This window comes from Lutzomyia longipalpis, chromosome 3 (genome assembly GCF_024334085.1).
Source record: "Lutzomyia longipalpis isolate SR_M1_2022 chromosome 3, ASM2433408v1".
NCBI classification, from domain to species: domain Eukaryota; kingdom Metazoa; phylum Arthropoda; class Insecta; order Diptera; family Psychodidae; genus Lutzomyia; species Lutzomyia longipalpis.
In genome coordinates, this window is record NC_074709.1 from 15,979,783 (window position 1) to 16,001,537 (window position 21,755).

Consider the following 21,755-nt stretch of genomic DNA (forward strand, 5'->3'; position numbering starts at 1 on the left):
CGTGAATTTGATGCATTTGTAACATGGAAAAACAATTACATTCATAAATAATTGAAAAAATAAAATGTTTCACGTTTGGGTCAGCGTATGACCCAAAAAACCTTAAAGGGTTAACCCCGCTCTCCCCTACGTATAAAGTTCTTATGACTAAAAATCTATGATTTTTTTTTATTAAAAAAAACCCCAAAAAACAAACACTTTCGGTTTCTTTATTTCATTCTTTTTATTTTATACATTTATATTATACTTTCTTTTAATAATTTATAATAACTTTATTTTTCATTTTTTTTCTTCTGTTTTATAATCCTTATTGTTTAATAGAGAGACATTTAATTTTATACCAACGCGGCCATCTTAGAAATGCTACCGCGTCCTTCTTCCTTCCTTTTGGTTTAAATAATTAATTGAGTGTGTATGTGTGTGTTAAGCTGCGCAGCGTGGGTGGGGGGGAATCCTTGTTTTAGGTTAAGATTCTTTTTTGGCTCACTTACTGATACTCATCATCACTGCTGAGGAGCATTGTTTTCTCATTGTAATTGTGACTAATTGTTGCCACTCTCTGACTTCCTGGCATGAATTTCCTCTGATTTCCAAGCGTCTTGGACGCTACAAAGTTGTGCTGTGTGGTGGTACCCGAGGTGGCGCCACTGGTGGCAGTTTGCTGATTGGCTGGATCATCGGGATCATACGAAGCCACCCGAATGCCACGCGAATTTTTGCCACCTATACCGGAAATAATATACATATTGCATTTTTTTTACTTGATTTAAGGTGAGAAAAAAAATGAGGTCGCGCGAGCAAAAAAAAGCAACACGCGAGCATTTTGCAAAAGCCAAAAATATTTGAAGAACATCTAGAACATTTTTTTTCTGTGGGGATTTCTCCTAATGTTATTTATTTATTAAAAAATAATAATAAGTAAAGATAATTTAATTTCTATTTCATCTAAATTACATGATTTTTTTTCTGCATCCCCTAACTAAATACAAAAAATAATAATAATAAGTACAAAGAATTTAATGCTGCTTTCTATCTATAATAAAATATATATTTTTCACTTAATAGGTAGTTTTTTTTTCAAAAGAAATAAATCACGAATTTTAAAGAAAAAATAATAATAAACGGAATATCAAATATTTCACTTTGCATCTCAATTTTTAATTTTCTTAAAATACATATTTAAAAATAAGTACATTTATGTAGGGAAATTACATGCATAAAAAATGTAGCATTATTTTAAAAAGAAATGTTTGTAACTATCTTTCTTTTTTATTCTTTTCCATATATTTGAAAATAACACAAAGAATATTTTAAAAAAATTATAATACGAGAAAAATGTAGGAATATGCTATTTACAGGAAAAAATTGAAATTAAATTAAATGGAAAGTGCTTAATTTTTGCCTTCTCTTTCTTCCCCGGATTTTTTTCAATCAATTTACAACCCATAGTACCATTTATAAAAATTGTTGCTTTTAATTAATATTTTGCATACCTACTTCATTATTTTTTTTTCATTAATAAAACCAATATTTTGCAGTAGTGAAAGGAAATTAATTGAAGAGAGACATGCAGAAACTTTTATTGATTCATTTTTTCATTCACTTTATAAGAAAATAATTCATTTAGCACGCAAATATAGAATGTTTTTAAGAATTTCTTGAAATTTTCTAGTTTGTTTTTTTTTTACTTTCAATAAATTAAATTATTTTCTTTTTTTTTATTTTTGCTTCTGCATATTTTCACCTAGCTTTAGAGAAAACTCATTTTCACAACATTAGAGTGTTTATTTCTTGATAACTCTTTCATTCTAATTTTTTTTTATTTCTATAAATTAAAAATCACTATCACAAAAGTTTTTAGAAAAAAAAATCTTCTGGAAAGTTTTAATTTAATCGCTTAAGCTTAAAGGTGCAAAAATTTTTAAGGCCACATCTGATATTTTTTACAGAGAATTACAACAATTATTTGAAAATTAGAAATGTTTTTTTCTTTACACATAAATCTCAGAAAAAAATACATCAAGAATAAAAATAATAAATCACTCACAAGAAAAAAAGTAAAAGTTATTGCTAAATTTGTTTTTCTTCATATTTAGCATCGTCAATATAGAGAAAATCAGGTAAGAGAAAACACCTAAAACAGAGTGTTTGTGTGACTAAAAGGTAATTCTTTTTTTTTTTTCAATCTTATCTTCAAGATTTAGAAGAGAATATTTATTCAAAAATTGTGTCTGTTTTTTTTTAAACATTTTTACAGCTTCTCGTAGCGTTGCGTTGATGTTACTTCTGCAAATAGTAAATTTTTGGAGAAAAAATCTCCTTTTAGAACCATTTTGTTTCTTTTTCTTCTATTCTCTTTAATTTTATTATACGATGAGATAATGATGATAAAACCCAAATCACCAAGAGTGTTAGAATTGAAATAAAAAGTAAACATGAATTCATGGTGCGCTGTTGCTTCATTGAATTATAAAAATAAGAAACATTCACAACTAAGGATTTCTTCTTATTAATTTCTATTAAAATTGATTTATTTTTGATTTATTTATCCTAAATTTATTTTTGAGCTCCTCAAGAAATGATCACGTCAAAATTTCAAGCGCTTGAAACTTTTTAACTTATAGAAGTTGAGGTTTATTATGATTATTATTGATGGCTGTTGACGCCTATTGATGCTTTGGCGTTTAAATAACCGCCGTGACAATTAGTTTGAGAATTTTTAAACATTTGGCATTTCTTTTTAACGTTTCTTTTTCTTCTCACACTTTAAATTAGTACGGCTGATGGATTCCTTCCGGATCCATCTTTTTAACGTTTAATGTTTACTTTTTATAAATAATTAACTATTTAGCTATTTAACCAATCAAATAATTAGTTTTGGTTGACCGTAATCATATAATTAATGGGATAATTAATCTGTAAAGTTAGTTTTAACCGATAAACTTATTGATCTTTATAATTGTTTAACAAATTATTCGAACAGAAGTTTTAAGCCCCCGTTTTAAAAAGCTTTAGTGATATTTTAACCTTTTAGTGACTACGCGAAAAAAAAAATATTGAAACATTCGGTCTTTTTATCACGATATTTATTCTATAAATACTTCCAGAAAGCATTTCTTGATCAAAACGTCAAAATGTTTCACGTTTAGATCATCGTATGACCAAATAAACGCGATATGGTTAAACTTACTTTTTTATATTTTTTCTGGACAAGACGTTATAGAATATTCGTTAGGAAACTCTAGAATGAACAACCTAGACAAAGCTTTTCATACCATAATTAATTATTGATGTACGTCGTGTAAAAATCAATTCTCATGTAGGTAATATACCTACCTCTGCTTAACGTATTATATTTTAATATTTTACAGAATTTCTGCAAAATTTATTAGATAAAAAAATTATTTTTTTTTTAAATAAATCCTTGTTGTGAATGTATATTAAAATCTATTACTCTCTTACTAGTGTTCTTTATTTGTGTACCTACATACTTTTTTGTGTGAAACTATGTGCACTTTGAGACTTTTCCAACCATCACCACAAGAGGAGAAAAGGTGAAGAGATGTGATTAAAAATAAATTAAATTAAACCTATAAACAACCCACAATGAGAACAAAATACTTTGAAATGATAAATTAATTAAATTATTCACATAAAAATTATTTTACGCTTTTAGCTATTTTTTTTACCCTCCTGAGGGCATTTTAAAACAACATTAATTAAATTGAAGAAAAAACAGTGCATTTGGTATGTTTTGCAATACAAATGATAGTCTGCAGCAAAAAAAATAAGGCAGACAAAAAGAAACTTCATCATCATTCTCCTTCACATAATAATTAAATTCCAAATGGTTCATAAAAAACGAAAAATTGGGTGTGTGTATTGTCCCTTACTAATTTTATCTCACCAATAAGGTGGGTGGGAAATTATTTGCTATGATCTCATGATTTTCCCTCAAACGAGCAAACAGCATAAAAGAAACACACACACACCATTCACTCCTTAAGAATGGCGCGTTATCAAAAACGAAAAGAAAAAAGCCCTCATAGCACTTACGATGTCTCATGGTTTTACCATCAGAAAATCCTTTTATTGCGCAAGTAGCTAAAATTGTTATGACACTTCTTTTTGTAACGCATAATTCCTGTTATATTTCTATCCATATTTTTCTTGTTCCTTTTCATCTTGTGCTATAGAAAAGTGCCTTCTGTATGTGCTATAAAAGAATAAAGTAAACTTCTTTTTCGGATTCCTTTTAGAGAACGCAATGTTCTCCACAAGCCTGATATTCTTAGCCAAGTGATGATGGCAATAAAAGTCTTTCTTTTTGATTGCAAAGGAAAAAAAATGAAAAATCCTTCCTTTACGGCATTTATCAACTGCACTGTTTCTCCTTTATTTTATCGCGTTGAATTTATAATTTGTTAAAAAAACATAAAATTCTCTCTCTCTTTGTGGAAGCACATGCACATTGACACTCATCACCACATGCATTATAATTATTTTTTCACCATGCTTTATGTACAAGGAAATTTATACATTCATAAGCTTTTAATTCACAAAAGGTAAATGTGGGAATTATGAATATACATTACCTGAACTGTACTGCGTGTACTGCTGGTACTGCGGATGGAAATTATGGATGGCATCCGTCATGATGTCCTTTGGATTCATAGTTTCCTGTAAAAAAAAATTAAATAAATATCAAAATATAATCTCTAAAGTAAGAAAATTCTTTAAAACAAACCTTGAGACTACTTGAGATTGATTGCATTGTAACGGACCTCCCGTGTGAATCTGTCATGCATCCCTGTGCGTAAACTTGATACGGGAATGCATACCGAAGGGCCACGGCAGCAAAAAGCATTTCAATACAAATGAAAAAGTTCTGATAGCCCGCTGACACTGTACCCGCGGATGTGGTAGCACCATCGCTATCGACAATGGGTGAAATAACTTCGGCCTTCTCGAGAATGGCTAAGCCCACACCTTGCCAGAAGGAAAGGAAAATCACCGATTTAATCGTGCAAAATTTAAGAACGGGCTCAAAGGGTGTCAATAAATCCTTCGTGGCAAAGTAGAACAAGTACAGCCCATAAAGTGCCAATGAAACGGAGATATTGTAGATTATTGTGATGTAAATGTAACCACCATCGGCACTAAAAATAGAAGAAAAAACATAATATGTCAATTCTTTTACTAAAAAATCCTAAATTACTTTCAAATAATTATTTAATAAAATCTGTTATAAAATTTTTAAATGAGAATTTTTCTAATTCGGAAATTCTTAAGTTTAATGTAAAATAAAGACTTTTTTGTGTTCTAGGCTTACGTTCTAAAGATGAAAAAATCATCTCAAAAAGCTTACCTCCAATCACCATCGTGATAATGTCCAAAAGCTTGCAAAAAGATTATGATGAATGCCATGAGGGGTTTTACGAGGCAAAATTGGAGGGTTGCTTGCTTGCAAAAGCGCAAAAATCCAATAGTATAGGTTTTCCCTGAAAAATAGAGAGAGAAATCAATAAATCATTGCAAGGACTATTCCCTTTTCCATGAGAAACAGACGGATACAGCGGGATAATTGAAATTACCGGATAAACAGCAAGTTCCGTAGAGGCATGATGATTTTATTGGCTTCCCGCGGATCTCTGACATTATATTTCCCTCACCACCCAAATATTCGTAGCACAGCGAAAGGAAGTTGTAGATGACGAAAGCTGCAAGATAAATAAAATAAACACATATATTAATTTCCGTACAAATTTCACACATATCTATATGTATAAATAATATACGAAGATTGAGAGGACAAAAGCTCTGTTTGGTAGGATCTTTTACATTTTACTTCTCTTATAGAGAAAAATCGAACTTTATTTGTAGATAAATTATCTGAGAGGTTATTGAAAAAGAAATATTTTCATAAGAAAAGAAAATCTGTCTTTTATAACAATAAATTATTATAAAAAAAGTAAATTTGCATTAAAATTTTGCCAAGTGGATAAAATCTTGGTGGAGTTTTATTCATCAACAAAATAAATCACATACAAATCTTAGGTAGGTACACGAAATTTTCGTTGGTGAACTTTTATATGGACTTAAGATTTTTACCTAGTGGAGAATTGAATTAGCTCATTTAAAAACAAGAATGTTACCTATATATTGCACTGTCTCGTACTAAAGACGAGTGAATTTTATTTATTAAAAAGCAACAGGGTCGATATTGAAATTAATATTTGATCGCAATTCGCATTTTTTTGATAACGATTTGATTCGATGTGTTTTTTTTCACACAGAGTGATACTTGAAGAGAATAAATAAATAAATAGGTAACGATGATGGTGTAAAAGTAATTTAAATATAAAAGTCATGAGATATAGTGTGAGGATGATGCTCGATGAATCCTTGTTGTTTTCCCTTTAAATGTTTAGCATCTGGTATACGTGTTGATAAATATTCAATTAAGGTTCAGCGTTCAAAGGTTCTCTGTTAAATCTTTTATCTGTTCTATAGTGCGCAGCACACACACATACAGCATCAAACTTATGCAAAAAGTACTACTACATTTAGTTCATGATCAAACTAAAATAATTGCACATAATTATTTCATTTGAAATGCATTGAAATGTAATTTACAACTTTAAAAACTTCTATTATAATGTAATAATCTTCTTTACGCCAATCAATGGCCTAAAATCGCACTCTAGGGCTTCAGCAATAAATTTACATTAATTTATTAATGCACAAACATGCCTGTGTTTATGTATTTGTCCTTGAGCATTATGAAGAAAATTAGCCCAATAAATTTCATTCACAAATCTCATGTCTATATATTTACTTTTTTCGTTTAGAAATTAAACAATAAAAAGTTCTAAACTTCATTAGAAATAAAAATCCACAAGCGTGCGTTTTTGATGCAAATTATTCTCTACATTTTAATTATAAATAAATGTTATGCTGCAAATTATCATTAATGGGATTGTATTTCAGTATACATATTTTAATTCCATTGAAATTCATTTTCACAAAGACGGTTGTTTTAATGACAATTTTCTCGGCTTTAAAAAATTTATTATTAAAAAATAAAAAAAATGGAAATCTGGGTATTTTCTTCAGGAGCTTTTTTTTATTTGCAAATAAAGAATGAAAAATGATGCTTTTACCTTCGTAGCAATCACGTACAGTGAAGAAGTAAACATAAACACTCTCCGAATTGAAGAACAATAAACTTATCCAGGAGTATGTTGCATAAATCGGAACAATAAAGAGAATCCTCACAATCCAACGTTGCTCCTGGGGATTTGTGTACCACCGCAGGTGTTGGTAGATCTGCCGGAAACAAAACATAAAAACGTCCCATATTAAGCTTTTGTTGTACATAAAAACAAAAGTGTTGGAGCAGCAATTACACAATAAAGAAAAAAAATATTGAGAGATTGAGTGTACGAGCGAGTGAGTATTAAAGAATCATCGGATAATTTTGACCTTTCAACCCACACACACGTATGATGGGGTCAGAGTGGAAAATCAATTTTCCCCTACAACCACCAACCTATCTCCCCCTCTAAAAGCCCTTTCTTCTTTTATATTCAATTTTCCACCAACAACAAATGTCCAAACAGGGAATTTCGTGCTCTGTGAACATCACGGACAAACACAACTCCCCCAAAAAATGACCAAAAGTCGCTTCTCTCTTAATTCATTCCATGTCATGATGCCCAAAAAAAGCGAGCAAAAAAGCCTTTTGGGGTTGTGAAAATGACAGAGAATTAAAAAGAAAATTCAAATTGTTTTCCACGCACAAAAAAGCTCATTCTTTCGCATGTTTTTCCTTGAAATTAGTTTGGTTGGAATTTTTTTTTTGTAGAACCAGAACCCTTCAATTACGTGCATTCCAAGAACAAAGTTTTATTGATTTTCTCGCGGCATTTTTCCTCTCTGTTATAATTTATTTTCTTCTTCTCTTTTCTTTCTCTCTCCCATATAAATTGGAGTCATTCACAAATTACTCTACAATTAATTTGCCATGTTAGTCGATGTGAGCATAAATAAGTTTAAAAAAAAATACATGTGAAAGAAAATTCTAATTGGCAAGAATGACATGTTATATGAAGGTACAATGTGCAAAAGTGTTAAGAATCTTGACATGAGGCCTAGTACCGTCAACATGGTTGAGAAGTACGGCGTAAAAATCCAAGAAAAATAATGAAGTAATAACTTAAGATTAGTTTTTTTAGGAACTCTAATTTTATCTAAAGGAATTTATTCATTCTATTTTACGAATTCTTTAATTAAAGAGCATATTATACTTCATTGCTGGTTTTATTAATAATCCCTGAAAAAAAAACATCCTAACTCTTGGAAAATTCTCTTTATAAGAATGCTTGAAATTTTCACTTAATTTAAAAGTATAATCATAGAATAGTCACCCAAGTTTATCACGTTTCAGTAACAATATTTTTTCCAAAGAAATTTCTTGTATAACATTGTCTTTCATCATTCTCATACTCTTTTTTTTTTCATTAAAAAATATTCAAGATTATAAACAAATTTGTTGTTGGTGTGTTTGTAATTAAAAGAAATGTTACACAATCATTTCCACGATGGGCCAAACAAGAAGCGTGTATAACAAGTTATTTCCGCTCATTTAAGTTATAGATATAAAATTTAGTTCCTCATGAAAGATCTTCTTTTTCCCCACAAAAATCTCAAGCTGGTGGAGTCTCTCTGTGCGATCTTGTTTTATTGATTTTCACAGACATACAAGTAGATGAAAGTTTTGTTTTCATGAATATCTTTTGATGACTTCCTCATTGCATTTATTGGTTTCTTTATGACCATTTCTATTAAAATTCTCTCTTGCGGGGAAGACTTACAAAATCATCTCTATTTTGCATCTTCTTTGATTTATTTCCCAATCAGTTTAAGCTAAATTTACTTCAATTTGTTTGGTTTATTCAAAGCGCCTTTAAGATGCAATGAGGAGATATTTTGAAGTGAATGAGATTTTCCATCATTTCCCAGAGCTATCTACATATTTTTTTCTAATGAATGATTTATTATTAGGAGAATTGACATAGATTTTGTGTTATATTACTAACATGCCGTTAGACTGTTGTTTATTCTTAGGCGTCAATGAGCGCAATGGATGATTATTTATGCCAAAGATTTATTCTTCTCCGAGATTCCCATTTGATTTGCACAAGATGTTAATTTATTCTATTATTAATTTAATTTCTTTATAATTAGTTTTTGCAGGGCTTATTTATATGATGTATCTCACCAAGAGAATTTATTTGCAATTAAGGAAAACTTCGTATTAATATCCTTTTTACGTTTCTAAATTCCTTAAATTACATTTTACTTTATAAACCGATTCATTCTCATGTATAAATAAATAAATAAATGATTTTAAAAAATATTCAATAAGGCTTTAAATTGAAAAAAAAAATCATAACTCGTGTGGACTTTGTAGTTTAGTTCAACTGAGTCGTGCAACTACTTTCTTATCGCCATTATACTTTTTAAATGTCGCTGGCAAACAATTAGCAACATATATTCGAGACTTTAAAGTATCTACTCGTCTTCGGGGAAATCATTTATCATAGACTATGTGCAAATAAGACTTCTTATCTCTTGTACTTTATATATTTATTTTGCATATACCGCCGTGAGTTCAAACTTTATTACACACCGCCACACAAGGGAAACATTTAAAATACAATCTGGGTACAGTATAGTGTTGGTTCTCTTTGTTTTATTATGCATCCCAAAATCCCCTCTAGTATAACACTTCATTCTTGTAATAATAATGAACCAAATAATTACAAATATATTTGCACTACAAAATGCTCTCACAGCTTTTCCTAATTGTTTTACTCCGTTCCGTGTGAGGGTGTTGGAAGAAAATGGAGTAAGTAAAATCCGAAAATGTGCACAGAAAGTAAATTCCTTTGCAGCTCATTTGCTTTAATGGAAAATGAGAAGAGAAAATGTTTCTCCAAAAGATTTGCTACTGCATTCCCCTTCTGAAAATCCTTTCTCATCTTTCACAGCCACCCACTCACCCGCACAATTCTCCGTGCAATACGTGAAAATATATAAAATAATTTTACATGGTAAATTAACTTTCTTCCAAGTCTCATTGCGTCTCTTTTGCCGTGTACAAGAGACAAGGAAATTATAAGAGTGTAATATTTTTGTTAGATTTGATATCTCATTTTTTGTTAAAAAAAAATTGGAATGAAGATGAGAAAATCTGATAGTTTTATTCTTGGGAGTTATAAAGAAATGTTTTTTTTTAACTTTTTGTTATTTTTTTAATGTTTTCTCCGCCTTGCAACTTTCTCTGACTGAAATTCTTCTAGTCTATTTTGTTTCAAAAAATTATTTTTTTTTAATCATTAAACCAGAACTTGTCACATAAATTATAGAAAAAATAAAATTATATATAACGACAATTAACAGTGAAAACAATTTAAATTTAATGTCTAATGAATATTTTCAAGGTGTCCAATATTTTTTATTAGTTCTATTTCTTTATTTTTCATTAAAATTATAAAATATTTATTGATATATACAAGTGAAAAGTACTTCATAAAATAAATGTACCATGATAGAGGTATTATATTACCAAACTTGCACACATTGTGTCACACAAAAATCATTCAATATAAAATCAATCACTCTCACGACGCGCATTTACGCGTGTGTGAAACATTAAATTGAAATTGATATAGCAAAATGGAAAGCTTCGTTTGGAGAATTTCGCCCACTACACTACTGAATGGCTTTAATTAGGGAAATTGGTATCATTTTATTTTTCTTCTTCTTCAGGGAATGACGCGTAACACACACCCAAATAAACATTAAACTTCAGTGGTGTCACACATTTTCACTGCGCGATATACTTTCTTTCATTTTTGCAATATAGTAGGTAGTGATGTAAGGAAAGTGGAAGAATTTCTCAAATAACCGAGCATCTTATATAATAATTACAAAAAAATTGCCACAATTTTTTTTGTATATGGTACCTATTTATTCTCTCGTTGCAAATTAATCACTTTCACTGCAACGAAAAGCCTTTTGTTCTCCTTAAATCATTTTTCTTTTTTTTTTTTACTTTGTGATGTTTTTCTTTCTCTCGGTGCAAGATTTATTGATTGAAAATGTACTTTTGACATTATGTACAGAAATAGAAAAGATCTCAAAAGAAAAGATGAAGATGCATTAAATGGGTATAAAATGTGCAACTGGATTTCTTTTTTTTTTAATACTCTGCAAATAAGGTTTGTGCATCGTTCAATAGAAACACCTTCCCACGATCCAATTGAACATATGGGACGATTGAATTCTCAACATTATGTACCTACAGTACACTGTGTAGTGTGTATGGAAGATAAGTGGAATGAATTTAAAGTAAATAAGAAGCAAAGAACGAAATAATATTGATTAAAGAAAGCAAAAAGATACAGATAAAATGTCTTCTAACTGAATATGCTATAATTCTGCAAAGAAAAAATTCCACTAGAGGGCTTATGTATATAGTGGTACCAACTAGTGGATAAAAACAAACTGACGAAGACCGGATCACAAATTAAAAAAAAATGATAAAAACAAATCGATTCAAAAGACAATAGAACTGCGCAAAAACAGACAGACTTTTCAGCTTTATATGTTAAGATTTAAGTTGTATTTTTAAATTTTTTTAAAATTAGTTTTAGTCTCTCTCTTTACTACTATTTTCATCTTTAGATTCTGTTTTGCGGTTTTGATATTTTACGTTGCTATAGGCTTCCGGTGTTCGTCAGAGGAAAATTCCCGCTCACCCAAGGAAAAGCAGCAATTTATGCCATTTCCACACCGGAAGCCTATAGCAACATAAAAAATCAATACGTCAGAATAAGAAAGGAAATTGATATTTTACTTTTAAAACTGGATTTTTTCTTTCAATCAACACCATCACTCGAAATGCAAAAGACATAGTAGCTATCTATTATTTTTTTTTTAAGATTATAAGGGGAATTCTATTACCCATTGAGCATCACAGCTATATCATACGCTCATTAGTACAATGTGCATCTGGTGTCTGGTGAAGTGGAAATTTCTCAGGAATATTACAATTTATGCATTTCTAATTACAATTTCAATGTGTGTTGAATAAAATAATTTTCTTCTGTGAAAGATACAGAGGGAGATTTTTGATCGATTTCATTACACCTACACTACACTACACACATGTTATTCATTCCAACTATTTTTTTTGCCAAAAAGTCTCAGTTTTTGAAGTAAACAGAAATCAGGAAGAGTTTTTTGTACAAATTATTTTCTAGACAATTCAGCGTGAAATTACTGATAATTGCAACTAGCTTAAGTACTTTTTAGACGAGACGTTTAGCAGAATGGAAATTAACAACCGAATCAACATCATATACCAATACTGTGCTGTGTTGGAAAGAAAAATCATCAGTAGCTTTCAGCTAGCATTAAGAAATTTGATCAAATGTAATATAATTTCTTTAATTGCTCTCTCTATGACCTTGAATTGTGTAGTTAAATCTGCATTATTGCTTCGAAGGAATTTCTAGCAATAACATAACATATTTTTTGAGAGAATTTTCATTCTTTATAGCAACTTTAATCTTTATTCTGAAAATTTAAAATCAAGAAAAAAACAAACGCCTTGTTCAAAAGAACATCGTAAAAATTAAATATAAAACAATTCCACACTAGAGGGCAAGGGCAAAGTAGAAAAATCTATTTTTCTCCCCTTAACTTCAGATAATTCTTCTCATTCTAGTTTTTTTTGTGAATTTTTAAAATTAAAAGATTTTCCAATATGCAGTGATAATTCATAATAGATTGATAATTCAGCAGAAAATTAATGAATATACAAATTAAAAGCTTCATTTTCAATTTTTCATCAATAGAAAAACTCTAAATTGTCCCAAGAGATTTACAAAAATAGACATTTTTACCAAAAATTTCAAAACACTAATGAATATTTAGAAATATATATACATTTTCTATTTATTACGAGTATTAATTACTTAATTGCTCCATCACATGACAAGTAAACATTTAGAGAAATTTGCAATGCATTTGGGTTATATTGTGAAAATGAAAATTTCACAATTATAGATTTAATATAAAAGTTTTTATTGGAGCTTTTGTAGCTCTTTTTGGGTAAAATTTAATCTCCCTCACGGAGCGGAACTAAATCCAAGTTCAATTTCCTCATTGTTGGCTTTTGCTCATTGAATATTTCTGCTCATGTTGGTCTTTGGCATGGAATTGTTTGGGGAAATTGCACACCGAGAGCAAAAGTGGCAGAAAGCAATTGAATTTTGTGGAAAATTATGTACGAAAGGTATTGTAGTTCAAATGTCAAAGGATATTGTGGTAAAAAGGCTTAAATTTCCTCACCTGTTGACACGTGAGAAAAAGGGCCACCCACACGAAGGCGCCCGCTATTCCTTGGGCTGTCTTCGTCTGCAGGAAGATACCATCACCAACATGACTGAGTGGGTCCATGGCCATTGATGCAGAGGCTGGTTCTGCCCGCGTCACAAAATGATTCGTCCTACTTGTGGATCCATTCAGAATACTGTCGGCAACATCAACTGCTGCAGCCACCGTTGAACTCATTCTAAAAAAAAAAGAATTATTAAATAGAAATCAAACGCATTAAATTACACACGTAGGTTTTCCCATTCGATTTTCCATCCCCCTCCATTGTATATTATTATACTATTTTCTTTATTATTATTTTATTTTATTGAATCAATGCCTCAAGTGTGGGAAAACATTTTTTATTGTTTTCCACCACATATATAGCTATTTTTCCTTCAGGTGCTCAAACACAAATATATACAAGCTACATACCATGAAGCTCACAATGTGTGCACCTTCACAGGTAAATTGCATGATGAAAAAAAGTATGTGTAGACAAAAAACCAATTTTCTTTACTATATGCCTCATTGATTACCTATAAAATATATAGCAAAATATACATAATATACAGTATCCTCTCTCTGTGATATTCTTCGTCGTTGTATTCAACAAAAGCTCCCAATCTCCGTGCAATGCTCATCTTTCGAGAAATACAAGAATGATTCTATTGACCCTGAACTCGCGAGGTGAAATACCACAAGAGAAAGAGATGAGAAGAAGCAAGAAGGTACCTATGTATGTACATATTTTCGAATGGAAAACTTCTTTGTGTCTCTTTGCAAACTCTTGCTGCCACTCAATACAAATTGCACGGAATGAGGAAGTTTGTGCAGGAAGATGAATAAAAAAAATCTTCATTTAATTTTATCACCACAAAATAGTTTTACATGGCTCCAATCTCACTTTCATTTTGGCATTATGAAATCGATTTTTTTTACAATCTCTTTGATGTCTTTTTGGTTACATTTTATAAAACACAAGACGTGAGTTTTTTGTATCTTTCCTCTCTTGTATCAATTTCTGTGCAAGGTCTTGAAAACATTAAGAAAGAAAAACAAATTATACGTCGACGTTTGCAAAATTTTATGTAAAAAATGGAAAGGATTTTTAAACAGTCTAGACTAAAAATATAATCCTTTCTCTAAAAAAATTACTTCAATAATTTTAATGCTAAAGGAATGAAAAAATTGGTTACTACACTTTGTTTGCCACTTAGATCCTATAGACTGACTTGTTATTAGATACTTTTGGCTAATTAAGATCGATTTAAGACATTATAAAAAACTTTTTGTTTTATTTTTGTTGACAATTTCTACCGCAATTTCTTCATCTAAATATTTAAACTGAAAATCTGATCGTAATTCTCTATAGATTATTATCTTTCTAAAAACCATATTGCGATTAAAATTTACTTAATAAATGAGTTTAAGGTCATCGTACACAACATAATTTGTAATCAGCATCGACTTAAATTCAAATTGACCTAAAAAAAAATACATACTCGTACATACGCATATAAACAAATTCTATCGTATATATTTGCTACAAATTCTTTGCTTGCTTTCAGTTTGTGAATATATTTCAATCAAATAGAGAAATCAACCCATATATTGATTTGTCTCTCATGCCGTGTAAATATTTAAACTAAATATTCCAATATATTTCAATCATGTTGCAAATATTTAATATATTTATCAACTTAATTTTGTGAGTAAATGAATTGAATTGTAACAGAGATAAATCCTATCATAAATTCCATTTCCTCACAGAGAGAGAGAGATAAAAAGTTCAGGATCATTCTTCATAAAACCCCCGTGTGGATTGAGATCAGCCAGAAGAAGAATACATAAGAGTTTCAATTAATTTCTTATCAGTCTGCTGTGTAATACCTATCGCTGTGTATTCTTGAGGCAGCGCCTTATCATTTATCTATTGGTCTATGAGGCATATTTTGTAGATGTTCTCTTGCTGTTAAAAAAAAAACTTTACAGGTGAATTCCACGAAAGATTGTTGGAAGAAAATTTACAAAAAAAAACGCGAATTTTGCATCTGGATAAAAAGGTTAATTTTATGAGGAGTTTTAGAAAGGTTTTTTCAGCTCGTTTTTTTTGCACAAGACTTTTGTGCGTTGTATGACATGGCGAGTAACCTTGTGTGGAGTCCAAACGGGGAGCCATGGAGAGAAAAATAGACAATGGATGTGTTTCAGACACTTTTTGGCGTTTTTCCTCTACTCTTTATATGCCAAATATTTGTATATTTTCTCACAAAATTTACTACCAGAACAAATAAGCTTTTTGCAAAAAAAGAAAACTTATTTGTGAAGAAAGACGGAATATTTGAGAGAAATTTTACAAACAATCTTAGTTTTGATAAGGAAGACTTTAAAGGAACCTAATGATGACGAGTGTAACAGCTAAATTATCTTTTAACACACTGACGACGGGTAAAATACTTCCCAAAGGTTTTTTACGCGACATGTAACAATTAGTCACTGGCGTCCAGAAATGTTACCCGGTGGGACCATAGCGTGCTTATGTTCTTCGCACGTTATCAGAAAATATTTATTTGAGAGAATACTCACTTAAGTGAAACACAAATATTCTTTTAATATAAAATAATCGAAAACTAAACAATAAAAAAAAGAATAATATTCAAATTAAAATACAATTTAAATTTCAAAAATCTTTCTTTAAGATTTCACTAACAGTTGTATGTTGAACATAAAATTCAAGCTCACAGAACAGTTAGAGGAATAGTTTAAATGGTATGATATTGGTGAAGAGAATTTTTTGGACATATTTGGCATTTTTTTCTCATTCCAACATAACGGCACTTTTATATTTACGTGGGAAAAAGTCAGATTTATGGGATAATTTCAGTGAAAATCTCTCAGACGAGTTTCCTTTATTCTATTAAACATTATGTAGCATTTTTTTTACCACAAAAATTAAATTGAGGTTATGTAAGAGGAAAATTTTCTTTTCGCAAAATATATAACCTAACTCACCCAAAAGTTTTACACGATGAAATTTTCCGCTATAAAACACTTAAAATTAAATTTCCATGTGAATTTTCAGCTAGAACATTATTTTATAGCCTAAAGGGAAACTTCTGGAAGCTTTTCTTTGCTAATTTATTCCATAATTCTCACTTTTTTCGGGCACCAGAATAAAAATTAGGTTATGTTGAAACGAGAAAATATACCAGATATGTCAAAAAAATTGCTTCGCCATCCGTTCTGAACCATTTTGAGAATTTTCTAGCATTTACATTATTTTATATTAAAAATAAATGGTAATGATAACGTGAACGAGCAGGTTGATTTTTTTGTTCTAAAAATTAAGCAATTCTAGCAATTAAAAAAACTAGAATATTCTAAATATCCTTCTACTTATTTCTTGTATTTTTTTTTAATTTTTGAAAATTTTATTTCTCCTGACATGATATTTTTCATATTTTTTCTCTATAGGATAATAATATCTAAGTAAGAATGTTCTATTCGTTCTATTGTCGATGTCAAGATTAATAGAATAGAATATTCTAGATATTCCATTTTCTTGTCACTATCAATCTCAAATCATTTCAAATTGATTCCAACACATTTCAGAAGTTTAATAAATAATTTATTAATCATATATGAATACCTCACGAGTCAGCAATCAAAATTGGCTGAAAAAATGTTGGAGAAGTTTTCCTACCGGGTAAATGTCAAACGCAAAAAGAGTGGCAAATTGTTACAGCGTATCCCCATAAAGAGTGTCCATGGACAATCCAATGGATTGTCCATGGATTCGTCCCATGTGTCCCATGGAAATTTCTTGTTTTTTTCTTATATTCTGTCCTACGACAAAATAAGACATCCTCAAAGACATTTTCATGACTTCCGAGTCTTGCTTTCGTACGACAGATTTTGGACAGATCATAGGACTTGTCACTTATTTCCGGTTAGGATTTGTCCAATGTTTACAAAATTTTTTATTGGACACGTCAGGGGACAGTCCATGGACAGCCTATACAAAGAACATAGGACATATCCAGTGTTTAGAAAATTTTTAGAAGACGAGTCAGTGGACAATCCATATGAATAGCATAGGACAGATCCGTGTAGAGTAAAAATCTAGCAGACACCTCAGAGGACAATCCATGGGACAGTCTATACAAAGAGCATAAGACATATCCAGTGTGCAAAATTTTCAGTGGATACATCAATGGACAGTCCATACGAATAGCATAGGACAGGTCCGTATTTAGAAAAGTTCTAGCGGACGCGTCGTAGGACATTTCATACGAATAGCTTAGGATATGTCCAATTTTTTTCTATTTTTTTTTTTACTAAAAAACGCTTTGAATTAATTTTTTATTTTTTTATTTAAAAATTATATATATAAATCTTACATGTATGATACTTTGTCCTTCGGCGGTTGAACTCTGACGTCCTGGGTCTTTGAGATGTTCTGCAACTCCTGTATTCCAAGACACGGGATGCTCTGCAATTTCTGTTTTCCAAGACACGGGATGCTCTCCTACTTCTGTTTTCCAAGGCACGGTCTGAAAAGACAAATAATTTTATGAATATTAAGTAAAATCTTCAAAATAAAATGAGATATAATCAATCAATGATAAGTACCTTTTCTTTTCTCCATTCCCTTCGTCATAAATGCTGATAGTTCTCTTTGGCGAGCTTTTGTAACGTGGGAGTATCCGTAAGATAGTTGTCCGGGAACGCCGGGAACATGTAGCTGTAAGAATATTACAGAATATAAGAAAAAAACAAGAAAAGTCCATGGGACACATGGGACGAATCCATTGACAATCCATTGGGTTGTCCATGGACACTCTTTTTGGGGAGCCTGGGAGAGTCCGGAGAATAGAAGTTGTCCGGGAACATGTAGCATGAAAAGACAAATCAATGAATAATAATGGAATAATAGAAAAATTTGTCAAATATTACATACATAATATTTACTACTACTACCCCGACTACTTCTACTACATACTACTGCTACTACTACTGCTATTACTACTACTACTACTACTATTTACAGAAGAGCGCTCTTTAATTAAAATACTTCTCTTTTTACCTGCTTTTATTCGAAAAAAATCTCTCACCTGGACTTGTCGAAACACGTAACCTGTAAAAAAGAAAATTTCTATTTTCGCGTACAATTATATAAATTGCAACTTAATTTCTTATACACATCGTTTAACTATATCCTAATTAGTGTATAATGTACTTACTTTGCTATTTTTCCGGATATTTTTCCCATTTTTCCATTTTCCAACGCTGCTACACACGCACTCTTCACAGAACAAAGACATTTGAACAAACGTAAGACATATCGATGGAAGCATATGTCGAAAGTCCAATGAAAATAGTTGGACTGGCATTAGATATATGAAATTTTAACGTCCTATGATATTCCTTTGGATTAGCTTTGGACGTCTGAATTAGACGTCTTAAGAGATATCGTAGTACAAGATATTATACAATCGTGGGATATATCCCAATCGAATGTTCAATGATGAACTAATGGACTGGCATTGGATACGTCTAACGTAAACTTTCCTCTGAAATTCCTTTGGACTAGCATAGGACGTTTGAATTAGATGTGCTAAGATAAATCGTAAGATTAAACGTTCGACCATCGTTGGACATATCTCAAACAAATGTCCAATAATAAACCAATGGACTGGCATTGGATATGTCCAATTAGAATGGGTTGAATATATCTCAATCGAATGTCCAATGGTAATCTATTGGACTGGCATTAGATACGTCCAATTAGAATGTCCTATGAAATTACCTTGGAGTAGCATTGGACGTTTGATTATGGTGTCCTAACATACATCGTAGGATTAAACATTAAACTACTGTTAGACATATCACAATCGAATGTCCAATGATAATCCATTGGACTGGCATTGGAAACGTTCAATTAGAATGTCCTATGAAATTACCTTGGAGTAGCATTGGACGTTTGATTATGGTGTCCTAACATACATCGTAGGATTAAACATTAAACTACTGTTAGACATATCACAATCGAATGTCCAATGATAATCCATTGGACTGGCATTGGAAACGTTCAATTAGAATGTCCTATGAAATTACCTTGGAGTAGCATTGGACGTTTGATTATGGTGTCCTAACATAAATCGTAGGATTAAACATTAAACTACTGTTAGACATATCTCAATCGAATGTCCAATGGTAATCTATTGGACTGGCATTAGATACGTCCAATTAGAATGTCCTATGAAATTACCTTGGAGTAGCATTGGACGTTTGATTATGGTGTCCTAACATAAATCGTAGGATTAAACATTAAACTACTGTTAGACATATCACAATCGAATGTCCAATGATAATCCATTGGACTGGCATTGGAAACGTTCAATTAGAATGTCCTATGAAATTACCTTGGAGTAGCATTGGACGTCTGATTATGGTGTCCTAACATAAATCGTAGGATTAAACATTAGACTACTGTTAGACATATCACAATCGCATGTCCAATGATAATCCATTGGACTGGCATTGGAAACGTTCAATGTAAACGGAAATTGGACTCATATAGGACAAGTGAAGGACACGTCCCAAGAAAAATCATTAGACTAGATATAAGACTGTAATTGGACATATCCCAAACGAATGTCCAATGATAATCCTTTGGACTTTCATTGGATATGTTCGCTGAAAAAAGATCACATTGGATTGCTGTTAGACATGTCCATAGACATGTCTACAATAATAGGACAACTCTTTATGGGGATAGAATTGAGAACTGTCAGTGGACGCCGATGTGCGTCAAGCCGTCCTGGATGTGTTAAACTTTATTCATTAAAATCATCTTTATTAAAATCATTTTTCAAGGATTACTAAAGCGATACAAAGAAAGCCTTTTAATCAGTAGTAGGTAGTAAAAGGACTACAAGACATTTAAAAAACACAATTTTTCTATATTATTTTATGGATCCTATAGGAGCATAAAAACGTACCATAAAATACTGTTTTTTATGTAATTTTTCCTCGAATAATTTTCTTTAACAACAAGACATTAACTTTAGACAATTTTTTACGATTTTTACTTAATTTAGACACTCTATCGGTATCCGCGACATGATTTCAAACACTTCAATTATTTGGCAAAACAATTAAACATTAGGAAGTTACAATTTTACAAACGAAAGAAGTCTTCTTATTGGCTAAAAGATTTTCATTGAAAACTTTCCAGAGATGTTCGTCGTGCACAAAAGCTGCGAATTCTGTTGCTGCGAAATGTGACAAAATATTCGACTTTTAATAAATTTTGGTGGCAGGTGACGTAAGATTGGCTGCCCGTTCGACAACTTTATAGCAAAAATTTTATTTTTACTGCCCATCCCACTTCTAAATTTTCCTTCCAGATGTTCAGAGAGGCCTCTCCTCCTGCGGGGACTTATGTGATCGATGAGCACACTGAATTTTCCGCGTATTTGCATAAAATCAATAATCTACCATCTGCTAGAGAGGTTCCCACGGAACCTTCTCCCCCCCCCCCTGTGCAGAGACGGTAGAAAACCTTCCGGATAAAATGTATCACCAGAGAGACAACGGGACGGTAAAACGGGCCCAGAGGGGCAGGGAAAAAGACAACTTACTTTTTAGTAAGAAAAATAAATTAATTGTAGAAGCTCGCTGAAGAGTCTGTGTTGTGGCAAGGTGGTGCGAGAGAGATGGCAGGAGCTCGTTGTTGAGTAATCCGCCTTGAGATTGGTGCCGTTGCTGCTGCTTCTTTTTTGCTCTTTGCTACGTTCACGTCGTCTTCCTCGCACAGCGACGCACTTTGGGGCGCTTTTGAAATGAAAAGCAAAAAGGAGCCACTCGGGGGAGCACTTTTGTCCACTGGGGCGCACTACGTTGCATCCAAAAACCACCAACTATCGCCCCAAAATCCACATTGTGGGGCTTAGGTGGGTAAAAAGGTGTTTTCTAGCACGAAATATGGAAGGGAAATTTCACAGAAACTGCTCCACATTCACCATTTGCTTCACGTTTTTCTTTCTATTCCGCGGAAGCTCCAACACAACTTGTTTTTAGCACACTCTGTACCCCCTTTTTCAGGATATTTTCCAAAATATTGCGTCACAAATGGGGCTCTCTGTGGGGTCAACTTGCACTGAAGATGTGTTTTTTTTCTTTGTGGAAAAAGAAATTTCTTATTTTGAGGAAAAAATGGGGAGCGCGTTGCGAATTCGCACGATTTTTCCTCGCAACTGAAACGGAGAACCCAGAAACCCTCCAACCAATGATCAATG

General features: G+C 31.5%; 1 protein-coding gene across 2 annotated transcripts; it reads right to left on the reverse strand.

Moving 5' to 3' along the window:
• Positions 1-204: 204 nt before the first annotated feature.
• On the reverse strand, positions 205-21,754 carry LOC129793386 (transmembrane protein 184B). Of its 2 annotated transcripts, none has more exons than XM_055833365.1 (8): positions 21,099-21,730; positions 13,426-13,648; positions 7,164-7,329; positions 5,595-5,720; positions 5,369-5,501; positions 4,748-5,159; positions 4,596-4,680; positions 205-723 (listed from the first exon to the last, which is right to left on the reverse strand). In XM_055833365.1, the coding sequence occupies exons 2-8, from the start codon at positions 13,645-13,647 to the stop codon at positions 488-490; spliced, it is 1,380 nt and encodes a 459-aa protein (XP_055689340.1). In that variant the 5' UTR covers position 13,648; positions 21,099-21,730; the 3' UTR covers positions 205-487. The 2 variants fall into 2 exon arrangements, with proteins under 2 accessions (XP_055689340.1, XP_055689341.1); XM_055833366.1 differs by lacking the exon at positions 205-723 and adding an exon at positions 916-2,286 and having other exon boundaries at positions 21,099-21,754.
• Between the last annotated feature and the right edge of the window lies 1 nt (position 21,755).

Bases quoted from the DNA above. Each gene is read 5' to 3' on its own strand.
- LOC129793386 (XM_055833365.1), bottom strand. From the start codon at position 13,647: ATGAGTTCAACGGTGGCTGCAGCAGTTGATGTTGCCGACAGTATTCTG. The intron at 7,330-13,425 runs GTGAGGAAATTT...TGTTTCCGGCAG, and splicing joins TTTTTCTCACGTGTCAACAG to ATCTACCAACACCTGCGGTG. The intron at 5,721-7,163 runs GTAAAAGCATCA...TTTATCTTGCAG, and splicing joins TGTACGTGATTGCTACGAAG to CTTTCGTCATCTACAACTTC.